This window comes from Vulpes vulpes, chromosome 2 (genome assembly GCF_048418805.1).
Source record: "Vulpes vulpes isolate BD-2025 chromosome 2, VulVul3, whole genome shotgun sequence".
In the NCBI taxonomy this organism is placed as follows: Eukaryota; Metazoa; Chordata; class Mammalia; order Carnivora; family Canidae; genus Vulpes; species Vulpes vulpes.
In genome coordinates this window covers 90310243-90335075 of record NC_132781.1, presented here as the reverse complement: position 1 = coordinate 90335075, position 24833 = coordinate 90310243, and the positions used below count along the sequence as shown (strand labels likewise).

General features: G+C 42.8%; 1 protein-coding gene across 4 annotated transcripts in view; it reads right to left on the bottom strand.

The window, feature by feature from the left end:
• Positions 1–833: 833 nt before the first annotated feature.
• Positions 834–24833, bottom strand: part of NRP1 (neuropilin 1) — a 137361-nt gene continuing 113361 nt past the window's right edge. The window contains exons 11-17 of one of the 4 annotated variants that reach the window (XM_026000839.2): positions 23065–23169; positions 18573–18632; positions 13322–13459; positions 9183–9454; positions 8357–8453; positions 6069–6119; positions 834–3724 (exon numbers count right to left, since the gene is read on the bottom strand). In XM_026000839.2, the coding sequence (XP_025856624.1) occupies positions 3435–3724; positions 6069–6119; positions 8357–8453; positions 9183–9454; positions 13322–13459; positions 18573–18632; positions 23065–23169 (1013 nt within the window). In that variant the 3' untranslated portion in view covers positions 834–3434. Of the gene's footprint in view, positions 3725–6068; positions 6120–8356; positions 8454–9182; positions 9458–13321; positions 13460–18572; positions 18633–23064; positions 23170–24833 lie in introns of all 4 variants that reach the window. The other 3 variants (XM_026000841.2, XM_026000838.2, XM_026000840.2) reach the window with 3 other exon arrangements.

The window sequence follows — 24833 nt, the reverse complement described above, 5'->3', positions numbered from 1 at the left end:
ATTACTGGAAGGCCCTTCAAATTTTTCAGAAAGCATCTCTAGATTAATTAATCTCTATATTAATCAGAATTAATGGATAAGAAAATCCATGTTTTCTGGAAACATCCTTGAAGATAGGTAGAATTTAACTTCAGTGATTACCCAGCTCTGTCTCCTTCTGACTCTTCTCCCTAAGCAGAGAGAGAGTCCTAAAAATCCCCTCAATAGGGAAAATATCCCATTCTTGGATAAATCTGGGGAGATGCATAAGGCAAAAACATGCAGAGAGAAGCAGTAATATTGATTCACTACAGAGCTGTGCAGAGCAGATCACTTTCCAACAAGTCCTGTGCTTTTACATTTCTTTGCAGAGGACAGTAAAGAAAGAATTATTGGTCTGTGGAGAGTGGGGCTTAGTGTAGGCCAATTTTGTTGGAGCAAGTTTTAAAAAGGGCCCTACTCACCACGCATTGGCTTAACACTTCTGCTTCTTTGTTGTTGCTGTTACTATTATCATTACTGTTACTATTATTTTTGTCCCAGATGGAATAGAGATTGTCCCAAGAATTACCAAACAGCCAGTTGCAATTGCCATGCTCAACTTTGCCCTACACCTACATTTAGCTCAGGCACCACATAAACGCTGTCAGTTTATTACTTATTTTATACTGACAGTGTCTGATTTGCGTTGATAGTCTACTTTCAGGATATGTCTTCTTAATCTTCTCTCCTTATTATGACATACTTTTTCAAAAAGAACTTAAAAAAATCTTGAAAGTTACCCGATGCTGGTATAATACCAATTTCTCTAACAATAACAAAGCTAATAGAATAAAAGCCATCAGGTGTGGGTATTTTATGAAAATGTTTAATTCAACTGTCTCTTTGGAATGTAGTAGTCATAGTTTGGGATTGAAGTTACAGTTCGGTTCTATGTGATTTTTATGCTACTCAGTGTCTGAGAATACAAATGTCATTTAAAGTTAAGGCTTCGCTGTTCATTTTGAAACAACAATTTACAAGTGTCATATTGTCATAGAAAATAAAAATTTCTGTAAAAAAAATTTGCACAAAATTTTATGATGGTACAAAACATGAAGCAATCATATACCAGTAAAATGAAAACATTTTACTACAGAAAGTCTTATAGATTTCAATAAAGAAAAAATATGTTATTTTACACCTTTAAAAATTACGAAACAATCTAAAACAATATAAACTGAACATTTTGTAACACTGCCTTTACAAATTAATAACTTTATAAACATATAATTTTTAAATATATTTATCAGTGCAAGATACTTTAAAATTTAAAGTTGCAGTATCATTTTTCCTTGGCTAAGGACAACTTTAAGTCTGTTGCCTTAAAGAAAAAAATCAGGTCTTACTTAGTGCTTTCATCCTGGTATGATTCTAACAACTAAATGAATGTCTCTGGGGATAAGAATCTATTCTTTTTTCATAGTGATCCGTACTTTCCTGGAAACAAAGGGCATCCTTTAATCCAATTAAGCCAAGATGAATGGACTGACCCACCCATGATGCAAATGTGACTCTCACGAATGTATCTGAACGGGACCCATAGCAATGTAGGAAGGGAGGAAACTCTAAAAGTTCTTCTGTCCACCATGGCCTGATATGAACATACTGAAAACAACCACAGCTTCTTTGGATTAATTCACACGCTGCCTGATAAGACATTTCTGGCTCTGTGCTGTTGTCCGAGGCTTCCATCTTAGGCCAACAGCAGGCTTTTCCTTTGTGAGCCATTGCAAGTTTCTAGATGCATTCAGTCAAGTCTCTATTTATTCAGGGTTGCTCCTAAATGGATGCTTTTAAAGATTTGTTTTGACTCTACTCGTTTTCTTTCCCTGTCTTATCTCAGAATACTTCACCCCAGGCACCAGGATTTATAGTCACTTTCTTAAATTAACTGTTCTTTCTTCCACTTCCCTTGTCTGATTCAATAGCAAAACAAGAAGGTTCTCAGGGGTCATTTTTGTATATCTATTTTTACAAATCACATATTTTTGGATATTTGGAGAACTGTGCTCAGTCCTTCCTTGGGGTGTCACTTGAAAGCCAATTAGTATTACCTCTTCCCTCAGCTTATCACTCTTTCTATTAAATGCACACATTCTATCACAGATCATTTTGATTGGAGCAGACAAATGGCTTAAGGAAAAAAGATACTGTCACTTTAACCAGTTAACAAGAAAACCAAAGTTAGACTTTGGAGGGCAAAGTTAGGAATTTCCCTTATTTATTTACTTTTAAACATAAAGTCTAGCAAAATTGTTTGCCACTGCCAGCAGGTTAAAGCTGCAAGTTTCTTTTCTGGACAATGGCAAATGCTTAAGTTCTAAGAGAGAGAAAAGACAGAGAGAGAGAGAGAGAGAGAGAGAGAGGAGAGAGAAAGAGTTTACATTTGAAAATACATTCCATATGAAAGACCAATAAGAGAGAATATTGCAGCTTTATACAAAAGGGTCAAGAGACATGAAATTGAACTACAGAAAAAGCAGAGCAATTAAGCACATTGCCAAATCTTCGGAGCCCTTGCCTTCCCGGGGGCTGACATCTCACACTAAAATATACTTTCTTCTTAGTCAGTGGGCCACCAGGGTTTGACTAAAGAGTAGGGCTTTCACCAGTGGGAAACAGAGCGGGTTGTTAATGTAATACAATGAGAACCAGTACAAACAAAAAGGCACTTGAGAGGACATAGACTAGCCAGTGCCAAGGAGTTTTCGTTGCGGTTGTCGGCAGCACACCCGGTTGCCAGCAGTGTTTGGTGAGGGCACAGTTTCCTGTATGGAGTTCACAAGCACGAGGTTTAGTACAACACTGGAGAACATCGAGAAAATCTGACGGTATTGCTTTGTAAACAGAGCTGACACACTACACCGGTACTGAGGGTCTACAGTACTTCAACATAAAACATCCTAATCCTTCTCTGCCTATGCACGACGTGGGCAATTACACAACAGGTGCAGCTTCAGGAGTCCACTGAAGTGCAGTTATTCTAATATTTTCTGGGCACTGGGCTACAGATAGTACGTCCGTCAAAGGGGCCCCACTGAATACACTTGGCGCCAGCATCTTGGATTTCACACAGTTTCCGAAGAAAAGAATCCATAAGGGGAAGAGGAGAGAGAAGGGGAGGGACAGTCGAAACGAATCAGTAAGTCATTCATACTTGGTCTCAACACCAGCATTGGATTATTCAAATTAAGCCAACAGAAGAAAAGCTGACTGTACATGATTCTGATCGTTAACACAGCTAACTTGTTCGTATCTGTCGGCCGTACTCATCGAAGCTCCTGAGAAAAGCCTGGCTCAGCGTCATCAACGCACTTCCCAGCCTGTACAGTGAGAGAGACCAACAGCTCCCCAGCACGCTCAAGTCATGTCCTTCGCTTCCATTCTCCACTCGTCGTTGCACCTGTCCACCTTCAGGCCTCCGAGTAAGTACTCTGTGTGTTCAGTTTGTCTTTTTTCAACTTTACGCCGTCCACGAGTTCAAAGTTGTAGTTCTCCAGGGCAGACAAGTTTCTTTCTGACATCCCGTTGTGCCAACAGGCACAGTAGAGCACCACCCCGCACACGGCACCCAGGAGGACACCCAGGGCGCTCATGGCTATGATGGTAATGAGGATGGGATCCAAGGTCTTCAACACACTGCCCGGCTTCCTGGAGATGTTCTCATCACCTTCTCCCGTGCCTTCATAGCCGGGCGTGCTCCCTAGGGGAAGAACAAAATTGGCCCCGTGAGCACTGCCAACATACCAGGTGAAAGCAGATGGAAGATTAGAGAAAGAGGAGAGAAAAAGCAAATCACTCGTTCCAGTTTTGCCTGTCCTCTCTCTCGAGCCTGCGGGGGATTTCTGAAGAGAGGTTTGGCTCCCCATCACCAGGAGACACCAAGATTGATGTTTTTGACTCATTATGAATTGAGACGTGGGAGGGGAGAGTCGTGGGGAGTTGATGCTGCGATTCTGGCACATAGCTAAGCACGCGGAAGCAATGGATTCTGGGCCAACAGTGAGGCCTGGGTTCTAATCTAATTCAGATTTCATGCAGCCTGCTGGCCGTGCTAGATTGCAATCTGTGTTTATAGTCCCTGGCCAGGTCATTAAGCTTTGCAAAATGCTTAGTCACACGTTCATCCAGTGGGATGGGGAGGTGGGATTTAACCATGCCCTGTGCATTTGCCTGATCCCAAAACCAGGCTCAGGGAAAGGCTCCAAGCTGCCCTTCATGTGGCGCTGCCTCCAGTGTGCCTGGGCGCGGTACACGCAGGTATTTGCTCCCCCACAGGCAAAATCTTCAAATCAAACAGATTTCCCCCCGAAGCCCACTGTGGTTTCACTCAAGAAGGACAGATCTTTCAGAACAAAGCAGATGCTTGCTGCTGACATTTAAAATGGGTTATGGCTCAAAGCTAGAGACTGTGTCTGTGTTGTGCTGAATAGAATACATTTAATAATCAGCATCTTTGCAGCCTTGGTGGTTTCACTGGAGACAGTCACGCTGCTCTGCAGTTCAGTCACTGGGGAAATGTTTTCTTTTTTTCTTTTTTTAAAAATTGTTTTTTTATTTATTTATGATAGGCACACAGTGAGAGAGAGAGAGGCAGAGACACAGGCAGAGGGAGAAGCAGGCTCCATGCACCGGGAGCCTGATGTGGGATTCGATCCCCGGTCTCCAGGATCGCGCCCTGGGCCAAAGGCAGGCGCCAAACCGCTGCGCCACCCAGGGATCCCATGGAAATGTTTTCTTTAGAGTGGAACATGAGAAATTATTAACATGGGAGCTTTGAGTCTAATTACGTGGTACTAGAAATGAGACTAAAATGTTAATGCACAACATGCATAGTGTTTACTTAATGGTGTTCAGATCAACAAAGATTCCAATCAAGGAAAACTAAAAATATGAGATGCAAGTCCCAGGGGAAAACAAGCCTGGGGGCATATTAATATTCTCTCCCTTTAAACATTGTTTTGAAACGACCTCTAGTAAAGTTTACATCTTGGTGTGGGCTATGTAACTAAGCTAAGTGAGCCCGTGCTAATGTTATTATCAGCCTAGTGTAGTGCCACATTTATCTGTCTCTATCAAGTCCAGGACTGACTACATTGGGTCTGCTTTTTTTTTACAGGTGCTCATGCTCATGGGCAGGACACAGAACTGCTGGTGGCAGCTATGAGTGATGTTGGGGCAAATGTCCAACTCCATAACTGCTGGCTTTGAGGTGTGGAAGCTTCTAGAAATAAAATAATGTCAGGCGAGGCCCAACTCTGATCAAATGTCCTGTATCTGACCACAAATTCGTCGAGGAAAATACACATTTTCAGATTAACTGGTGTAAAGTCTGAGGCTATCACCCAAATAACTGTACTAATTAAGGCAAGTCACTGCTTGGAGCCTCCTCCTTACCAGCTAAATGGGCTCAATATGCCTCAGAGAGCATACAACATAACATATTACAGTGCCTGGAACATACCAGCTTCTCCATGAAACCTTACCATCCTCATCCTCCTCATCACTGCCTTCATTATCATAAAGTCAGAGTTCCCATGTAGAGGAGGAGGGGAACAGATGGGTCAAACACAACAGCCTACCATAAAAATTGGGCTTCCGTCCTCAAAGATCATATTGGGATGTCAACCAGACAAGAATTTCGGTGGGTTTCAAATTACTGTATGAAAATCAGGGTCGGTCTTTGGGGAAGCTCTGGTCTTCACTGGTTCCCTATCTCCATAGTAGTACAGTGAGAGTGTTTCACCTGATTGCCCTCCAGGTCTTCCTCCAGCTCAGAGAGGGCAGGGCCAGGGCCAGTGTAACTCCCCAGGGCGCAGCTGCTCACACAAGCGGGACCTGCCATGGTGTTCCCCTAGACCTTCTGGCAACTTAGAAGAGGGATCTCTGTGACAATGGCCCAATGCACAGCACCAAGGGCAGAGATGGTTTATTCTGTTTGAACTGCTTTCATCTACCAGTGCACTAGAGTTCCAGAAAGTTGTTTAATAAATATCCTGAAAGCCATAGTAATTTTTTAAAAAAATTGGTCAACAAGGTAAACCTACCTGTTTCATCAATTTTATTTTCTGGGTTCCTTTTATCCAGGTCTGATGGTTCTGACAAGTCAAACAAAATTGAAAGAGATATTTGAACTGCCAACAAAATCCAATACACACAAACTACATAAACCCCGACACGCACATGTACACACACATTTACACACTCGCACTATTGGTTCTGCTGGATTTTCTTGGGAGTTTTTAACGCAATCCAACCCCACCACATAACTGCAGAAAAACGGGGAGATGGTGTCCAAAGACTGTGAAATTGGTGTCACATCAAAATCCAGCAAACACTGCTGTTAGCAGAATGTGTGGTTTTAGGAGAAGAGTGGAATGAAATAGTTCTGGCATCTGGAGTATGGGGGAAAGCTGATGGAAACAGGAAACAGTAGTGGGGTTGAGTGTATGGCTACCATCCTGTGCTTTTGTAGATAAACTTCTTCTTAAATTGGGAGAAGGTTAGTTTGTTTTCCCAAATAGTATTTACAAGCTCTTTAAGGCAAGAGACTGTGTTCTATGTCTTACCCTCCCCCTCAAGATAATAATAATGAAATAATAACTATAATGATAAAATCAAATAAATAAAATCTCTGGAAGAAGCAGAATCCCAGCAGCCCATGTGGTTTTGAGTAGAGGGCAGAGAGTTTCGAGTACTTTATTCCTTGCTATATTCCCAACATTTATACCAGTGTCCAGAACAGAAAAGTTGCCTCCATGAACATTTGCTGCATAAATGTGCAACTGATAACTGATAAATGGTTGATGGTCTCATAGCATCCATGGCTAAATATATAAGAATACATATTTGATGAGTAAATACAGAGTTATCTTAGGCATCTTTTGACTGGGACTGCAACATAGAGTATTTTGATGGTGCTTTAGTTGTGACTTGCTGAGTACAATGCCCAGCAACAACTACAGCCATGTGGACCAGTCCCATGAAAGGAAAAGGCTCATAGAATTGCCCTGTCCCCCTGTATATTCACTGGAGCACTTGGATGATGCTTTGCATACAGTGCGCAGTGCAGTTAAAACTTGTTGAGTGGAATTGAACTTTATTCCTTTGTTTTAGTTTATGGGGTTTGCTCTCACATTCCAAACACTTCATTTTCATCTTGTAATAGAAAGCGACAGTATTACATGTGCTGTGTAACGACATGAAATACATACTTTAACAACAGTGAAGGCTTGGATGTGGGCAATTTGTAGAGTAATCACAACTGACATATTAAGTGTTATTGTTTCCTGCAAAGATCTGCTAAGTAGCATGGCATTAAATAAGTTTCCTTACACAGTACGAAGAAGCAGATTCACTGCTCTTTCCCCCCAATTTCTTTAAAGGACCATATCAAATTATTGCCACTTTAGGATTACATATATTCAATATATTGTATAATAAAAGCTTTGTAAATTACAGAAATGACCAAAAACCCATTATAGCCAACAGATCTCCTTTTTCTTAAATTTGTCCAATAGGCTTATTCCATTTTGTGATAATTAACATCGTATTATATGATATATAGCAAAAGTTGAAGTGTAGCAAATGGAGCTTAAGACTAATTACTGTGCTATTACATTGCCATTAGTGATGCTATTTATAATTGTACATCAAGAACCAGGGAATACGAATTGGTTTTCAACATCAACTTTCATTCATATATACTAGGCCGATAGGAACCATAAACTCTGTAATGCTATGCAAAGTCTCAAAATTTCATTTATTCTTTTGAGTCATTTCAACTACTCTTAGAGTCAGAAACATCTACTTATTTGTAATAAAGCAAAGAATTGTGGCTTCTATGATTCATTAACAATGTAATCTTAATTAAGTTCACTGTGCTCAAAATTTGTAAAGGTTTGCTGTTTTGTTTATATGCCCAGATATTTGGAATTATCCAGATATCTGAGTTTTTCCAGTTTTCATCAAAATGTTTTGGCATGTTATACATAGCCTGTAAACTCTGAGTCTTTCTCCTTCTTCTTGTTTTTTTTCTTTTCTTTTCTTTTTTGAGTCTTTTTTCTTAGCTATGGTTTTTGGGTTGATTCCACATTATTTACATGGTTGTGCAGGTACCAATCAGACACCAAATGAACTAGGTTAGAGAATGGAGTAGCTAAAGGCAAACTGACCTGCTTTTATGGCATGTTGTACCAAAGTATGCATTTCATATGATGTGCTTAGAGCCCACACTGAAATTCTAAGTTTAAATGAGTAAGACAAAAACCCTTGCATGAAAATCTTAATGCCCTAAACAAGCGTGTCACTGGCTTATACAGTAGTTCATACTCACTTGCACAGTCCTCTTGGGAAATGTGGTTGTTAATACTAATGTCATCCACTGCAATCCCACCAAGATTTCCTTTCCCGATTTCGCCTTCAAAAATCACCTAACAAAATGAGATAATTTTTACAGTATTGAAATGTTTGGTCCCGAATAGCAGTGTTTACAAATGCTTGTTCAGTTCAATCTATGGCACATAAATTAAAATCATGAGATTTCATCTAAGCACTCGTTTTGCTCATCAATCTGTATTAACTGCCTGGTGAGGGGATCCCTGTGTGGCTCAGCGGCTCAGCGGTTTAGCGCCTGCCTTTGGCCCAGGGCGTGATCCTGGAGTCCCAGGATCGAGTCCCGTGTCGGGCTCTCGGCATGGAGCCTGCTTCTCCCTCCTCCTGTGTCTCTGCCTCTCTCTCTCTCTTCTCTCTATGTCTATCATAAATAAATAAATAAATCTTTAAAAAAAAAACTGCCTGGTGATGGCATAAAACTTCTCCTAACACTCTCATTTTATAATCCAAAATTTAAAACCAGAGGGAGCAGCCAATAAAAGGAATGTTCATTTGACAACCCAGAAATAGATTATAAAGTAGCATTCTCCCCTCTTTCACAGCAAATTGGTTCTATTCCTATAATCTTGGAGATGGAACTATGCTGCTGAGAGTATCATCAGCTCGGTATCATGACCGCAGCAAAATCCCAGGCTTGGGAGGCACCTGAAATAATCATTGGAATAATTCCCATGTCTCATTTACGTAATCTTCAAAATACTATCCCCTTCCCCCTGAAAGAGCTGCCCTCCTCCAGGGTGGCAGGGGTGGTGGAGGAGACCACACACCTGATAGAGCTTCAGAGACTTGTGGAGCAGGACCCGCCCTTCCTTCCAGTGGTCTCCTTGGTGTCCGATGGCCATCCAGACTAACTGGTCATACTCTTCTGGCTTCTGGTAGTGCAGCTTCACCCTCAGTGTGCCCACGTGTGAGCCAGACATGTGATACCAGAAGGTCATGCAGTGGGCCGAGTTCTGGGAATAAACCACGGGGCTCACCAGACGAGCCACTTTGCCTTTCTGGTTTTCGTCTGCTTGGGAATAGATGAAGTTGCCATCACCTGCTGTGACAAAAAACCAGATTAGGGGGACTGGCCACATTTACAACTCCATCGTCTCTTCTTTCAATTTCCAAGACTCAATTTTGCTCTCCTGGGCTGAGCACCAGGAACCCAAATAAGCGGTGGGAAGGGAAGGGTGTGCAGTTGTTGGGGACCTCTTTGGCACCGAAGGCTGCACCCCGAGCCTCTGGAGCTGGTGTTTGATTGGAAGAAGGCTGCAAGGCAGTATTCATTCAGACACTATGGTTGTGATGTGGAATGCACTGTCACATGGACAGGGGCTACCACCCCACCTGGCCTCTGCGTCATTGCAAGCACATTGAAAGCAGAGGGCAGACCTGTTTTCGTGCAACTTTAAAATAGTTTCAGCAGCACTGATACGAACACAGACATTACATGGAATAATTTAGATGTGTTCTTATTTATCATCTCAGCTGAGTGATGATACTATAATTGCTTGATAATAATCGATTTGCAGTTTTCCCAAATAATCTAGTGATCTTCTTTTTCCCACAAATTCAGATACTTTTCCCTAGTTTATTTTAACGGCTTATAAATTCCTTAGATGCACCTGAGAGTTTGAATTTCAGCTGCAAGTCCCGCTCCTGTTTGATGTGGGCTTCTGGTTCAAGGAGAGGCAAGGTTGCATTTTTGAGGCTTATTAGGACGTGCCATTTTGGCAACGTAGATACTTGCCGAGCTGCAAGGACTTACTCTTGGCTTTGCTTTTAATTACCCCCAGTGGGAACATTTCCTCCTGCCACCACCTGGTCTACACACACAACTCATGTTTCACTGTTTGCTCTGCAAATAGAAATATCGACTCTAACGTCTCACCTGATGTAAGTGTGAATCTGATGCTTGGGCCTCAGTGGGCAGCAGGATGTTTTGTTTGCGGCCCAAGGGGTTTGAGTGTTTGTGAGATACTCTTTCACTGTGCACATGTGGGCACATCCTGTGTCTTCTGGCCTGTGTCAACAGTGTGCTGGTGGAAGTGGATGGGTCAGCGGGCAGCTTGTTACTCTCACCTGGCTGCTTACGTGAGATTGCACCAAAACCCTCTTAAGAAAACCGACAGATGGAATAATAAAAGGAGGGTGGAAATAAAATCCACAGCTGCAGCAGCATGGTTGACGCTGTCTTTATGGAGCACCCACCCCATGACCGCGCAGATGCTGTTGCTCTTGGGGTTTGTTTTCTCCTGCTACTTTACCAAGTGGTGGTTCCCCATCCGTGTGACAGTGCCATCTCACCGGGGTGAGTAGGGTCTCAGCCCACAGAGAGGCATGGGTGAAAAAGGCACCCATCTTGCGTCTGTGGCCAATATCCCCATTCTTAGGGCAAAACACTGAAGTTAGAGATGCTGCCGAGGAGAAGCACATCTACGGAGCCCATGAGGTTTCTTTTGGCTAGCCGGAGAACAGGTGGAAGAAGGAGGACACTGGACATGGGTAGAGGGAGGAAGATGGCCTGAGAAATCTCCCCTGACCTCGGCCCCCACACTGCTGTGGTCTTTTCAAAACATGCTCATGTCGCTCCTGTGCATGGAGCTTGTCAGCAGCTCCTCGCTACCGTCAGCCTAGCCACACTTCTTCATGGGGCACCCAGGGCCACACACCCCTGCCACATATCTAACCACTTCACAGAGGAGCCTGTCCAACCACACCGCCTGCGATCTCTCCTCCTCTGTGCACGCCAGCTTACACTCTCAGGGGCAGAACTTTCTCTGATCCCCTGTGTTACTTCCCAGTCGCTGCTCACTCCACCTGCAGAGCAATCACTTCCGGCCCACAGCCAGACCCTGAGCTCCTGGGGCAGGGCCAACCCTCCTGTATTCCTGTATCCCCAGGGCCTGGTATAGCACCTCACAAGTAACGGGGCTCCTCAAATAACACTTGTTCAATGAACCAGGGAAGATGCTGGGCTTCAGGAATCCTCTGTAAGGAGGTACGTGGCTTCCCTCTTAGAAGCCAAATGCAGAAAACCAAGTGGGATTCCTTCAGCGAAGTTCAAAATTGAACAGCAGCATATTTAACCTAGACAGTGCTAATTCAAAGAAATCTCCATAACTGATTTGCAAAGTGCGGAGTACTGCCTAATGTCATCTGTGTGCATGTGTGCTGTGTAGGGCTCTTTTCATCTAGATTTTTTTTATGTTAACAAGTTCCTGCCTTTCAGATGTCAGGCTCACCCCTCTCTCGCTCAGCAAATGCTTGTGTTTCTATTGCTGTAGGAGGCTTTTTCTCTTCAGGGCAGACCTGGTACCACAGCCAAGCAAATCTGGGTGTATGGGAGAACAAAAGAGTCAAATCCTTCTGAAGGAATTGCACTTCTCAGCTGTTACTCTAAGACAAGCCCTCCTTTTCTGATACTCCAACGCATAAAGCGTTGATATTTTTCCTTTCAGGGGTTTTATCAGAGTTCGGGGGCAGGAACTCTGTCTTCATTTTCTCAATTAGCACTTTACTTCTGCAAGCCTTTTAGCTTTTGTCTCTGGCTAACATAGCTTTTAACCTCCTTTGAATGTCAGATCCTACTGAGCCATTTTGCTTCACTTTGCATCAATTTTTCCACCATTACTGCCTTCATTTCAGCTAATTGCATTTGGTTAATTTGATGCCATTTATATGTACAGTGCCATTTACAGTCAAAGTATTTTAAGTTTTCTAAAACTGCTTGTCTTAAGATTCAATTGAAAGTGTCTCAGAATTGAAGGAGTCCAATTTTATCCAATTTCCTTGTCATTCTCATTAGGCAAAGAGGTAGCTGTGGTAGAATGCGGCCAATTCAACCTACTTAACGGTTATATTCACTGGTAGGAAAAAAGTGAAGGACAAAATGGGAAAGGCATAAAATGCCCTCGGCTAATCCATTGGCCCACTGACCCACTCATCCAAAGCCCAGCACGGAGGACTTTGGCTTAAAGAGCTCTTCTCAGCATCAGCAGATGTCCCTCTAGGGTATCATCTGGGAAGCCACCTCTTGAGGGAACAGTCCTGTAAGTTCCACTGAGTCGGGTTGAAGTCCGCTCATCGAGCGTTGTGGGTGTGCAGGAGCATGTGTACGTGTGGGCCTTGTAGGACACCACCGGATCTTTACGCAGCACCTCAAACTCGAAGACAAAATGACTAAGAGGACAACAGGATGGCAGTGGATAAAGAGTTCACTGGAGTGGCTGTCAGCCCCCGCTGGACCCCCAGCCCAACCCTCTGCCACTAATTAATCTTAGTAGGAAAGTAAGACCGGAGGTGGGGCAGGCCGGGTGAGGTTTCCACCTGCTCTGAAAAAAGGGGCCAGATTGACAATCAAAAGAAGAAGAATCCTACCCCATCTCGTTCCACTTCCACTTCAAGGGTCAAGGGAGGGCAAGCATTAGACTTACTTATTGTTTCTTTAGCTGAAAAATAAATGAGATGACATATGCCTGGATTTGCTTCAAAACAATCCAGATTCAGGGGTGAGAGAGATAAAATAAGAGTCCTATGGTTTGGTGCTTGTTTAAACTGGGTTATATCCATAGAGGGTTCATTTCACTGAGGCTTTTCTACTTTTGAATGTATTTGAGATTTCCATGAAAACGGTGCAGAAAAAGTATACAACAGGTAGAGTCATTCACACATAAAGCTTTGCCCAGTTTGCTGTTTTTCCAAGAGGCCACCAGTTGCCAGATTTCATCAGCCTTCTCTGCTACTGGGTGTAGGAGCATCTCTTCCAGGAAAGGAGATCTTGGTAATTCCAGGAAATGAAAGTGCAAGTGAATGTTTGGTAGTATTTCCTAACACCCTCAATCTCACAGACCCCAGACACCCTCCACAGTAACACCTTCTCTAATTCAAAGAAGCGGGGCCGCAGTGAACTCTCCATTACCTGTGTGATCCTGGATGGGTCCAGTTTTGCTGGTCAACACACTCCACTTGAGCTGCACCTGATTGTCATGCTCCCAACGACAGAAAGTTTTGTGAGAACCCCAGCCAAATTCACAGTTAAAACCATATGTTGGAAACTCTGCAGTGGGAGGAAAGGAAAAATAGAGACAAGCAGAGAGACACATTTAATCATTTAGGTCAGAAAGGCCCTTAATTCGCTCACGAAAGGCACAATTTATATAACTTAACGTCTGTTTCCAAATTCTGGGAAAGCCACAAAATCTGGGATTACCAGGAAACTCAAAACACGCATGGAGATGTCAAAATGTTTGCAAAATCACGTTTCGGATTTTTTTTTTTTTTATCCAGCTTTAAAAAGATTATGGACTGTCTGTCAAATGGTTTTACATAAAATTTCCAGGAAGGTTACTTTCCAAAGCATATGTATTACATCTATCGCGTTCTCCTCCTGCCCACAACATTTAATATGAAAGATACTCTGTTTTTGAGGATAAATCATAGACTGATATCCACCAATGAAAGAATCTTAAGTACAGATTGACCCGTGAACCTCAAAAAGTCTAGAAATGTGACTTGGCTGGATGTCTTATCCTGGAGGCTATCTGTATTCTCACCACACAGGGTAATGCTTCAGCTCTTTATGCCAGCTCTCTGAAGCATTTCGTAAGGTTATTTTTTTCTCCTGTGCTTTGTATCAGGTTAATTAATTCGAAGTGTAAGTTTCTGCTTTTTTTTTTTAAGAGAATTTTAAAATTTGCATGTAAATTAAAACCTCCATGCGAGTTCATGTAAAAGCGAAGGCAGTTTTATTTTTATTTATTTATTTATTTATTTTTTGCCAAGGCAGTTTTAAAGAGCTGTCCACTTAAAAAAAATTTTTAATGTTCAAAAAAATGTTTCTCTTGGAATTTGAAAACAGTATGAATGGATTCTCAGGAATGATTTGTCTTGTGTGTTCTACAAGGTGCTATTTGACTGTGGTGTTTTTAAAAGCCTCTATAGCTTTACTTTTTACTCCAGCCCCCCACCCCTTTTAAGAAGTAACTTAACTTTTTAAGTGTGAAAGAAATGAAATCATTGTGGCTTGGAATTTGTTCTCAGTAAACTGAAGCTAATAATTAAAAGAATCTTAAAGATAAAATTCTTGTGCTTCTGTCAGCCCCAGTCTCTCCCCCTATATAAAATTAAACACACAAAGTGGCTGTTTTCTCTAATGAAGGAAGGTCACTGCTTCTCATTGAGTGTGGGTAGTCCACAAGATGGCAGCATTGAAACGGAGAGAAAGGTGCCTAGGATATCTTGCCAATTGATCTTGAATATGTCTCAAAACAACTCTGTAAGTACACTAAGGGAGGTATAGTATGGTACGCTGTAGTAGGGTCAGGCTGAGTCCCTATCTTGTTTTGATCTTTTCTTTACCTTGGTCTGTGTTTAACACAACACAAACTTGCTTTCTTCTGGCAGCCTGACCCCTCCCCCACTTCCACAATGGCCCGAGGGATTTTAATGGGAAGATTTACTTAAGAGATCAGGATGATTTACTTTGCATTTTTTAGTTTCCAAGGAACCCTTTGCAAATGCTAATGGAGAATTTTGGAAGGAATGTCAAAACCGAGCAGGAAGGATTCTCCCTTACAATGACAATGAGACCTCCCAAAGGGGGCGCAGAGCCAGTTGGGAAAAGTAACTAGCGAGCCACAAGTTGTGCATAACATGTGCACTTTCAGTTAGTGGGAAAGGGCTGTACTTCACAGCTATGGTGTCACCGGAGAGAGATATTTCATGTCTAGCTTATCATAGCCATGAAATAGGGCTTTATAAAGCATGAGAAATCCTCTCCAAAATTTACCACACTCTTGAGCAGCAAGATTGAATTATGCAGATGAACTACAGTCAATTGAACAGCCACTGAATGGTTGAGCAACCCTGGATGCCAACACCCACGAACCTGGAATGTACTGTTGCATAATCTCATGTTAGAAAATGTTAATATTGGAAAATGTTAATATGTGTGTGGTTTTGGGTTTCCTCCTTCAATGTACTTTATAAGACATGCGCATGCAGGAGGGCAGTGAGCCATTACAGCACACACATTTCTGGTTGTATTTCTGCTTAATACATTAAATTTATCATACAGAATAGAAACCACACCATGCATTATTTTGGCTCTTAATATTCTGGTGACATCATAAAATATATGAGTTTGGATGTGTTGCTAATGGCCAGGACATAGGACAGCCTCCTTTGAAAGGAGGACTCAAGCAATTCTGCAGCTGCGTTGAGCGGTGGGCCACATTGACCTCATGTTTTCTCCAATCCTACGACTTTAACAAGATGATCTGCTTTAATGTTTTGTATTTTGCTACTCTTTCACCTTCTTGCCCTAGTCATATAATCTATGGCAATCTTGTTAATTTAAAAGAAATATTCTTTCCTTTTTTTTTTTTTAATCCATGCATATGGTGGGGGAGGGGTTAGGAGTAAGAAAATGTTGACAATGCAAGCCTGGCCAGAAAGGCTACAGGTGAATGGAAAGAAAGAGAGAGGAAGAAAGAAGAACAGAAGCAGAAGAGAAAGGGGGAGAGAGAGAAAGAGAAAAAAAAAAAAGCAAACTGATGAATGAAATACATGTATAGGACCAGTGACCTTTCAGTCTTCAAAATATTACCCAGGCCCTGTGGCTGCACAATTCTCATTAAATTCATTGGGAATAATCTGGCTAAATCCCTTCTTGACTCTTAAAAATAGCAGGAAACAATATTCTGAACTTAAAACAAATTTATAGCCGCTGTGTGCCAGTACCAGCTGTGTTCATGGAAACTATCTTGCCGGCATTTGAATCATTAGCACCGTATATGCACAAGGATTTAATTTTAGAATCTGGTATTCCAAACTTCTTTTGAAGATGTTAACTAGCTTACTCTCAGACTGGTCTTTCAGGCCAAATAAGTGGAGGAGCTCAGGCCCATGCAGTCACAGGTTGCCAACAGACCTTGAGCTGCTCTAGGAGCCTCTGAAGATCCTCAGAGCGAGAGAGGTTCAGCAGGGAGAGCTGGATTGAAAATGCAGGATTTCTCATCATTTTCTGGTAGAGTATTAATAGGGTTTGATGCATCTGATTACAATCAGATGCATCAAATCAGTATATGAATATTATATGCCCACGAGTTTATTATATTGATAAGGATCCTCAAAAATGAAATCTTAAGACTCTGTTTGAGTCTATAATGGCTTCAGCCAAATCAGATTAGATGAAAGTTTAGAAGTTCAATATACTGCCTGTAAAGATGCCTGAAGAATCTGAAACCTGCAGAACAGTATGGATCAAATTATCAGAGAGGTGGGTCCGACCTCTGGGTGAACACCTCAAAGTTAGACTTGGCCTCTGACTTGATGCATGCTCAGGGCCTCACGAACTATTCTGACTTGGTCAGAAGGCAATAATGAACAGAACTCCTCAAGGAAGATCAGACGGTCCATTATCCACAAAGACGGGGAGGCAGATTCATGACTCAGGCCATGGAAAAACAAGAAATCGAGTGATTTATAAAGGACTCTGGGCTGACTGTGGAACTCAAAATGGGAGCAGACACCCTCTATCAGTAAGTTCTGTGGTCTGCCATAGACTGGATCAGACGGTGGTGGCTGTGGGTCTTACTGGTTCAGGATCTATACATCTGTGCCCTGACTACAGTCAGCCCACGGGAAGGGGGATAAGGCTGGCCCTTGAACTCACGCACAAACCAAATGCGTTCACGAAGTCGCTGCTGAACTTTAGCGTCCAGGGGACATTATCCCACTGTGGAATCTGGTGTATACCTTCCCATTGTCTCCAGAGCTCTGGCTCACTTAACGTTTTTCAGTGATCCCTAGATCACTGAACTGTCCTGAACCCTGGCTTAGCCAGAAAGTGACAATGAACTTCAGCTTGTCACCTTGGCCCCCTTCCCTATTACGGAGGGTCCCAGAGAGCCAGTTGATGGTTACTCCACAGAGAAGCACTGTACACGGCGGAGGACCCTCCGGGAAAGGCAGGAGGCCAGCGAGAGGCCACCAGGGTGGTGATGCAACCCCTGAAGGCCACAGCTCGTATCGCTCGGAACTCGAAAAGATGTCCCTTGGACTGTCGTGTTTTCCGAATTCAGGGGAACAGAACCTCTTCTGTTTCACCTTTTGGCAGCTGGGGGTGCTGAGCTGCGAGGTCACAGGAATTCTACCCACCTGAGCACAGGGCAGGGGAACTCGGGGTGAAGTTCAAGGGAAGAGAAGTTTGTTTTGCAGTTTAATCAGGTCCAGGGTGATAGTGACTTTAAGGACGCATACTAACTGGAGCAGGCCTTTCTGCTTTCTGCCTCGCCGGGGAGTGTCATACTGTCGAGGAAACATTGATATACACCACATGCCCCATTAATAAATGACTGCGGAGGCCAAGGCTCAGTGAGCTTCGGCAAAGGAAATGGGAGAAGCTGGAAAACTGACCTGCTCACCCTCTTCTAATGATTAACTTTAAAGTATTTAAAACCTCTGATTGCTCACACTGACCGTTTCCCTTCGTGTGTGTCCTGTGTCCGTGGGGAGGAATTCTGCAGAACACTGACAAAGCACAAAGGATGGGGGCGGGGAGGCTGCCACTGAACTGCGGGCTGGCCCCGAGGAACAGGCAGCCAAGGGTTTGTAGTCATCAGGCTCATCTATGAATAAAAGGATACTGAGGTGCTGCCCCCCGAGGGCGCAACGATCACAGCCCTGGCTCCCCGCGCCCCATTTCGTGGCCCGCCCACTGGAAACGCTGTTGTCAAACTGCCAGCTCCGTGGCAGGCAAAACTGACAAACTTTGCCTGTCTCGGTTTTGTAGAATTGTGATGAAAATAAATAGTCAGGCTGCTGCCTGTGAGATTTCCTTCTCCTGGAGTTTGCAAACACAGTCCGTGTCCTAGATGTGCTGCGTTAAACAAAGTATGTTATCCAGTTCCTTCCGTCAAGAGCTGGGATTGTCACCATTTGGCAATTACTGATGGAGAAGGAAACCTCACTCCCTGCTGCATATACATGTGGATGGAAGGAAAGCAATATTTATGGCTCATGCTTGGAGACCAGATGCTGCGTGGCATCTCTCTTCTAGGACTTTGAGAGAAACCGAAACAGAGAAGCCCGGCTAATGTGGCTACTTTACAGGGGGAGAAGGGGGGTGCGCACACGAAATCTACCCTGTTTTCTGTTTGATTTGCTACCTGATTGTATCGTGCTGTCTATCACGGTTGGCCTTTCTGTGGTCAGCACAGTGGTACCACCTGCAAAACAAAAAATAAGTAACATACAAAAATCAGGAAAAGGAAGCTTTGTGGATAATACACAGTAATGAAATGCTATATGCTTCCTACATCTGTTAGAGGTAAACATTTCCCAGAGAAAATCCTTCCTTTCATTCCCCCTGTGGTTGTCTTTTTACTTGGATTTTGCCCACCACAAGATCAAGTGCAAATAAGCCACGATTTTTTACTTGACACATGCATTCACCAAACATCCAGGTGGTATGGAGAGTTCGAGACTCGGTTCTAAGGGCATTCCCTGCTTCCCAGGCCAAGTGTGCTACACAACTCTAACTGCGAAAAGCAAAAGCCTCCACACATCCTCTAGTGACTTAGGAATTAAACTTGACCTGGGCCTCTAAGCTGCAGACAGCTTCCCAAGGTCTCAGGTGCCAGCCTTCAGGGGAGGTGCAGGGCTGCTCCCCACAATCTGTTTTAAAATCAGAAAGCTGAAGTGGGCAGTAGCAGCTCCTCCTTTCTTCAGCTGCTGCAGTTGTTTAGTGCCCCTGAGGACAAATATTCTGCGCACTATGTGATTTGGAGAAACCACAGAAAAAGGCAAAGGGAGACACACTGCCTCATAGGCCTGGAGCACTAGGAGATGGCCAAAACAATACCCTGGACACTGGGGGCTTCCAATCAGCTGGGGTCAACTTTGGGATTCCTGGTGACAGAACCATGTGACTCACCCTCTTTTGTTTTGCATCTTGGCGCTTCCAGTTTCTGCTCATTAAACCACTGTTTTATTTTTTATTTTTTTAATTAGAAACCCACAAGAGGAAGTTTCTTTTTTTTTATTTTTTTATTTTTTATGATAGTCACAGAGAGAGAGAGAGGCAGAGACACAGGCAGAGGGAGAAGCAGGCTCCATGCACCGGTAGCCCAACGTGGGATTCGATCTCGGGTCTCCAGGATCGTGCCCTGGGCCAAAGGCAGGCGCCAAACCGCTGTGCCACCCAGGGATCCCCTAAACCACTGTTTTAAAGTAGTGTTCTGGAACTTGTCAACCATAAGAGTCACCTGAGCGCCTTGAAGCTGTAGTTGTCAATCCATGAATCCTCCCCAGGCCTCACAGAACCAGAATTTCCAGAGGTAAGGCCTTGGCATCTGAATTTTTGAAAGTTTCTCAGGTGAGTCTTATAAGTCACTGAGTATGGGACACACTGGTTTGCTGTTCATTACTTGGATGTTTTGGGAAAGCCATTTCTCCTTATGTGTATCTGGTCAGAGATCATCTGTTTGTCACCCCAAGAGTTGCCCTTTGGGGAAGGGCATGGGGTGGGCTCATGAGTATCATGGGAAGCTTTGGAGGAAGCTTATAAGGTGCCACTGTATGCCTTCCAATAGTTTTGTTCAATAAAGATCTGTGTGATCATCTCTATTCTAGCCAGGCCCTAGTTTTACCCTGCAGCTTCCACAGATTAGAAATCATCCAGATTACAAAGCAGAGAGCTGTAAAATCCTGCTCTTGGGATGGTATGAAGATTTTGGAGCTAATTGACTGCAGCACCAAGTCATGTTATCCTTGCTCTCCCGGTAAATATGCTGGATGAGTGGTCACACGTGTGCCTGGCCTCAATGAGGCAGGCGCTAGGAAGAAGGAATTATATATATTATGGGTTAAGAAGGTGAATCCATAATGGCAGAATTGGAGAGAGGCCAGCATACATTAGCGTTCTGTTCCCGGTGGTCTTACAGGACAAAGACTCAAGGTGAAAATTCACTTTTTAAAACCGGTATGCATTATCAGTTTTGTTATAGGTTGGGAACCAAATTCTGCTGTTGGGTACACCCAGATCCAATGTGAAATTTGGCCTCCTGGTGCCTTTGAAACCGACAGCATTATCTATTGACTTCAAAGGCATTTGCAAATGAGTAACTTCAGGGGTGAATTTTCATCTTGGCAAGGAAGTATGGAAGAGAGCAAAACCTCTGCTCATTTCCATACGTTCAGTACAGTTCACCTGAAATTCAGTGTTGTTTGTAAGTAATGAGCATTTTGCTAAAGTCCTTATTTCCCACTATATTCAAAGTTGTCACCCCGGGAGGAGAAATTAAAGTGACACTATCTGCATGAAAGAACCAAATACCGCACGAGAGAGAGCATTCATCCTAATTTCATCCTGACTTCCACATTCCCTCCTAACAGGGTTAAAGTGAGGATGCTTTTTGTTTGGCTCCATTACACTCAACGTGCCAAGTCTGAGGCTCCAACACTAAAGCCTGGAACAGGAGGAGCAAGGATGGTGCAGAGCTGTGTGAGAGCCTAGGATGTGAACCATTCCCATGTGAGAGGATACCTGGGTTAGGGGAGGCTTTTGCTTCTCACAAAAATGTTTACACATGAGCATGCCCTTTCTCAGAGAAAGGATAACAAATAGCTTCATTAAACAAAATAAGTAAAAAAACAAAAACAAAAACAAAAAACCAAAGGCAAAAACACAATCCAAAATGGCCATTAATGCAATAAATAAATTTGAAACATGAGATTCTTTCTGAAATCATCTCTTCTTGATGAGAGCACGGAACAGGCATTATCAAGACCTCTGGAAGTTCTTAATATATGCATGTATTTATAGAAAAATTGAGACAAATGGTCTGGCTTGAGAAAATGACTTTTTCTTTGCCATGGTAATACATAAAAAAAAAAAAGTAGACCTCATTTCTATCTAACCAATAAAAGATTTTAAATGCTGTAGATAAACTGTAACCCTATCCTTTTAAAGGACTGTCAGTGTTTCCAGTATAAATGACCCATTTTCTGTGGTGTGCTACTTGTTGCCATACATAATTTCCTCCAGGCTAACATACTGGCCCTGTTTCATTCAAGGGCTTTAGTTTCAATTGATTCAGTCATGAACTGATGCAAAAATGAGAAGGTTGGTTGTTCTGATATGAGGAGTAAATCTGAGGCTTTGTTTCTAATCAATATTAACTGACCACTTTAGGGTTTATAAAGAAAAGAACCCTCTCCACAAGAGGGCAATTGAAAGGGTATGTACTGTGATGACTATAGTCGTTCTTTTTTATGAGGAATTTCACTACGGATGTGTGACAGAGCCCACAAAAGTCCTGAGGTCTGTGGCAGGCTGTTTATAAGCAATCTAGGGAAAGCTCCACAGGGCCTGGTTCACAGAATGGTACTCTGTTCTTCACACCAGCTGTAGGGTTTTCGGTTGAACTTGACATCGCACAAAGAAAATGCCTCTGCATTAATTAATTTTTATGGCTCGTGGCTACTTACAGACAAGATTTGTTTTCAAAAACCCATAGTAACATTTATTGGCCCTATGACTATAAGCAATTATCCTGGGAACTTGGAGGGAGACAGCCTTAGGAGCTGGGATTTAAATGAAAACCTGGTTCATGGCACTGAATTTCTGAGCTAGATTTTACCCCTTATTTATCTGAGTGCCGAGCTCTCTCGTCACTTCAGAGGAGAGCTTTTGAAGTAATTGGAAATGTACAGTGGGGTGTTTCCTTCCAGATTTTACATTAATGCCTTAGCCAATAACATGGCACTGTTATGAAGTGACATGGTAACGCCTTCAGTTTTGTCCATGGAAATTAATTATGTGGGCTGTCTGAGTCCCTTCTGGACAAAAATATAGATCTGCAGCCAAGGGCTCGTGTTTAATCTAAAATGAGAGTCAGATGCTATATGAAACTGCATTTTTACCAGGTGGCAGTAAAGGTCCTACGGTGATTTTGGCCACAATAGTGTGAAAATCCTACCACCTTGGCCCATTTCCAAGTGGTACAATCCCATTTCCCCAATTGTCTAATATTTCCTCTGCCACTCCCAGTAGAAGACGAGGTCTCTCTCTGAGGGTTTTAAAAATGCTATGGAGTAATACTCTTAATTAGTGAGGAATTTGGCATACAACCTCCCGGATACATTTGCTAGTTGTTCCTGATGTGAAATAACAACTAATGCTGCCTTTGTAAATTTTAATGTCAAATGATTTACAAAATTCTAACTTAAAAGCTGCATTTTGAATATAAGCCTGATTTAATCGATTAGTTGGGTAAAGGTTCCACTCCAAACATCTTAACCTTGTTAGAAAATGAAAATAAACATTCGAAAGTGTGTGGTTATGTATGGGTGGTGCATGTGTTATGGGGGTGGGGCTTTGAAGATGAGGATGAGTTTAGCACATTTAGCCACGGCGAAATCTGTATTTGATTAAAAGCATCCTAGCCTCTGGCTCTGAACACGGCTTAGATGATTGCTTTGAATGGCGGTGGCAGGTCGGCACCGGGCAAGAAAGGATGCATCGGCAGCTCCTTCACCACAGGACCACCGCCAGCCAGGAAGAGGAGGAGTTATGCAAACACAAACAAATGTCTAGCCAGGTCTCAACCACAATATGACTGAAATGGCACAGCAATGGGATGAAGATGGTTTCTGCACCTGTGAGCTGGAAGTCATCACCTGTTCCGCTGTGGCAGTTGGCCTGGTCGTCATCACACTCATCCACCAGGTTCCCGTTGGGAGTGGTTGGACCAGCTGTAGGTGCTGAAACAAGATCCAAGGATTATGATCTCACACCTCTGCAATGTATTCGCAGGGCTCTGGCTTTGGAATCTGCTAACACCTTTGCCGAAAACTCTAATCCGTCCTAAGCAGGCTGGGAGCATGGTTTGCCTCTCTTTCAGGAGCTAAATATACTTGGATTTGGCAGAGTGCATTGGGGACTGCTCTGTTTGGTATTTGATCCATATCTGCTGAGGAGAGTAGGCTGCCTTAGCGCTTTATACATTGTTATCTACATAAACATCCTTTTTCTGAACAGTGCTTGAATTCTCTCACTGGTTATTTATTCATGACCCTGGAATTGAGAACTTTGATGATGGAGATTCTGCTTCAACTGGTTGTCTTTTCATTTCCAGTGTGCTAGAGAACTCACTTGTCACACGAATTCTTTTACATTCTTAGCATTTGCTAAGTTCGTATCATAATTTTTCCCTAAAAGGGGGTCTCAAGATTCTCTCTTAGTATAGTATTATTCTGTTTTTTTTTTTTAAATTGTTTTGACTGATTCCATTTCCCTTTAAGTAAGCTTCTCAACCTGGGACCCCCCCCCCCCCCAGCAGGTGTTTGAGAGGAGTTTTCTTAGATATCCCGGGGTCATTTTCCCTGAACTGCTGGGCGGACTACATTCCAACCCTGGCAGGTATTCCTGTATCTCTGAGTTTCTTGTTGAAAGGTAGCCAACATTAATCAAAGACTGCTTTTGAAGCTCTTTAAATTTAGTTTGGTCTATTATTTTCAGCCTGTCACTCATTCCTGCAATCTGTTTAATATTTTACAGTTTTAGGCATTACATTTCATTTTACAGAACCTGAGGTAACGTACAGTTTTCTTGAAGTCTGAGAACCAGACAAGATACCAGGAGCAGGGGCCTGTTCTCTGAGAGCTTCTGGCCAGCAGGACTGTATTGGTAACTGCTTCTTTCTCAACAAAAATTTGATACTGTTTGTTATTGTGCTTAATTAGTGAGCAGAGTTATGACAAATATAGAAACGGAGTTATTTTTTACTTCCCCAACTGCCCAGAACACACTCCAGTAATAACTAGGAAATCAGCACATATAGAGAATGTGTACACAGTCTAGGCATGCAGTGTAGACTGCGTAAAATGTCTGCACATTCTGGGCTCCACTTGTCGCCATCACTGAATCAACAGAATCCTCCCTGGCATTCCAGATGCTTGTCTTCACTGAGTTATGTGCCACTTTTAAGTACTTAAAACTCTCTGTTCATTTGCATTCCTTATGGTATTTATAGAGGTGGAGTTCCTCATTGGAAGCGGTCTGGGGTAGGACCTGGCTTAAAGTGAAAAGGTAGAAAGTGAATAATTTTTATTTCCCAATTTTACTGCTTGAATATATTTTCTCTTCTGTGATTCTCTAATTGTTTCTCATAAATGCTAGCCTAAAGTAAGATGGCCATGCGTGCAAGGCTGAGAATCTTCCAGACCATGGAAGATTCCCAAGGCTGGGAATCTTCCAGACCATGAGGCACAGAGCAGATACTAACTAAGGGCCTGTTAATCCTTTTAAGGAAGAAAAAAAAGCCCACTCCCTTTCACCAATTGTGTCAAAAAGCTCTGACATTACTTTCCCGGGATGTTGACTTCCTCACTTTTGTGAGCACTTGGAAACATCTGCAGCAAATCTC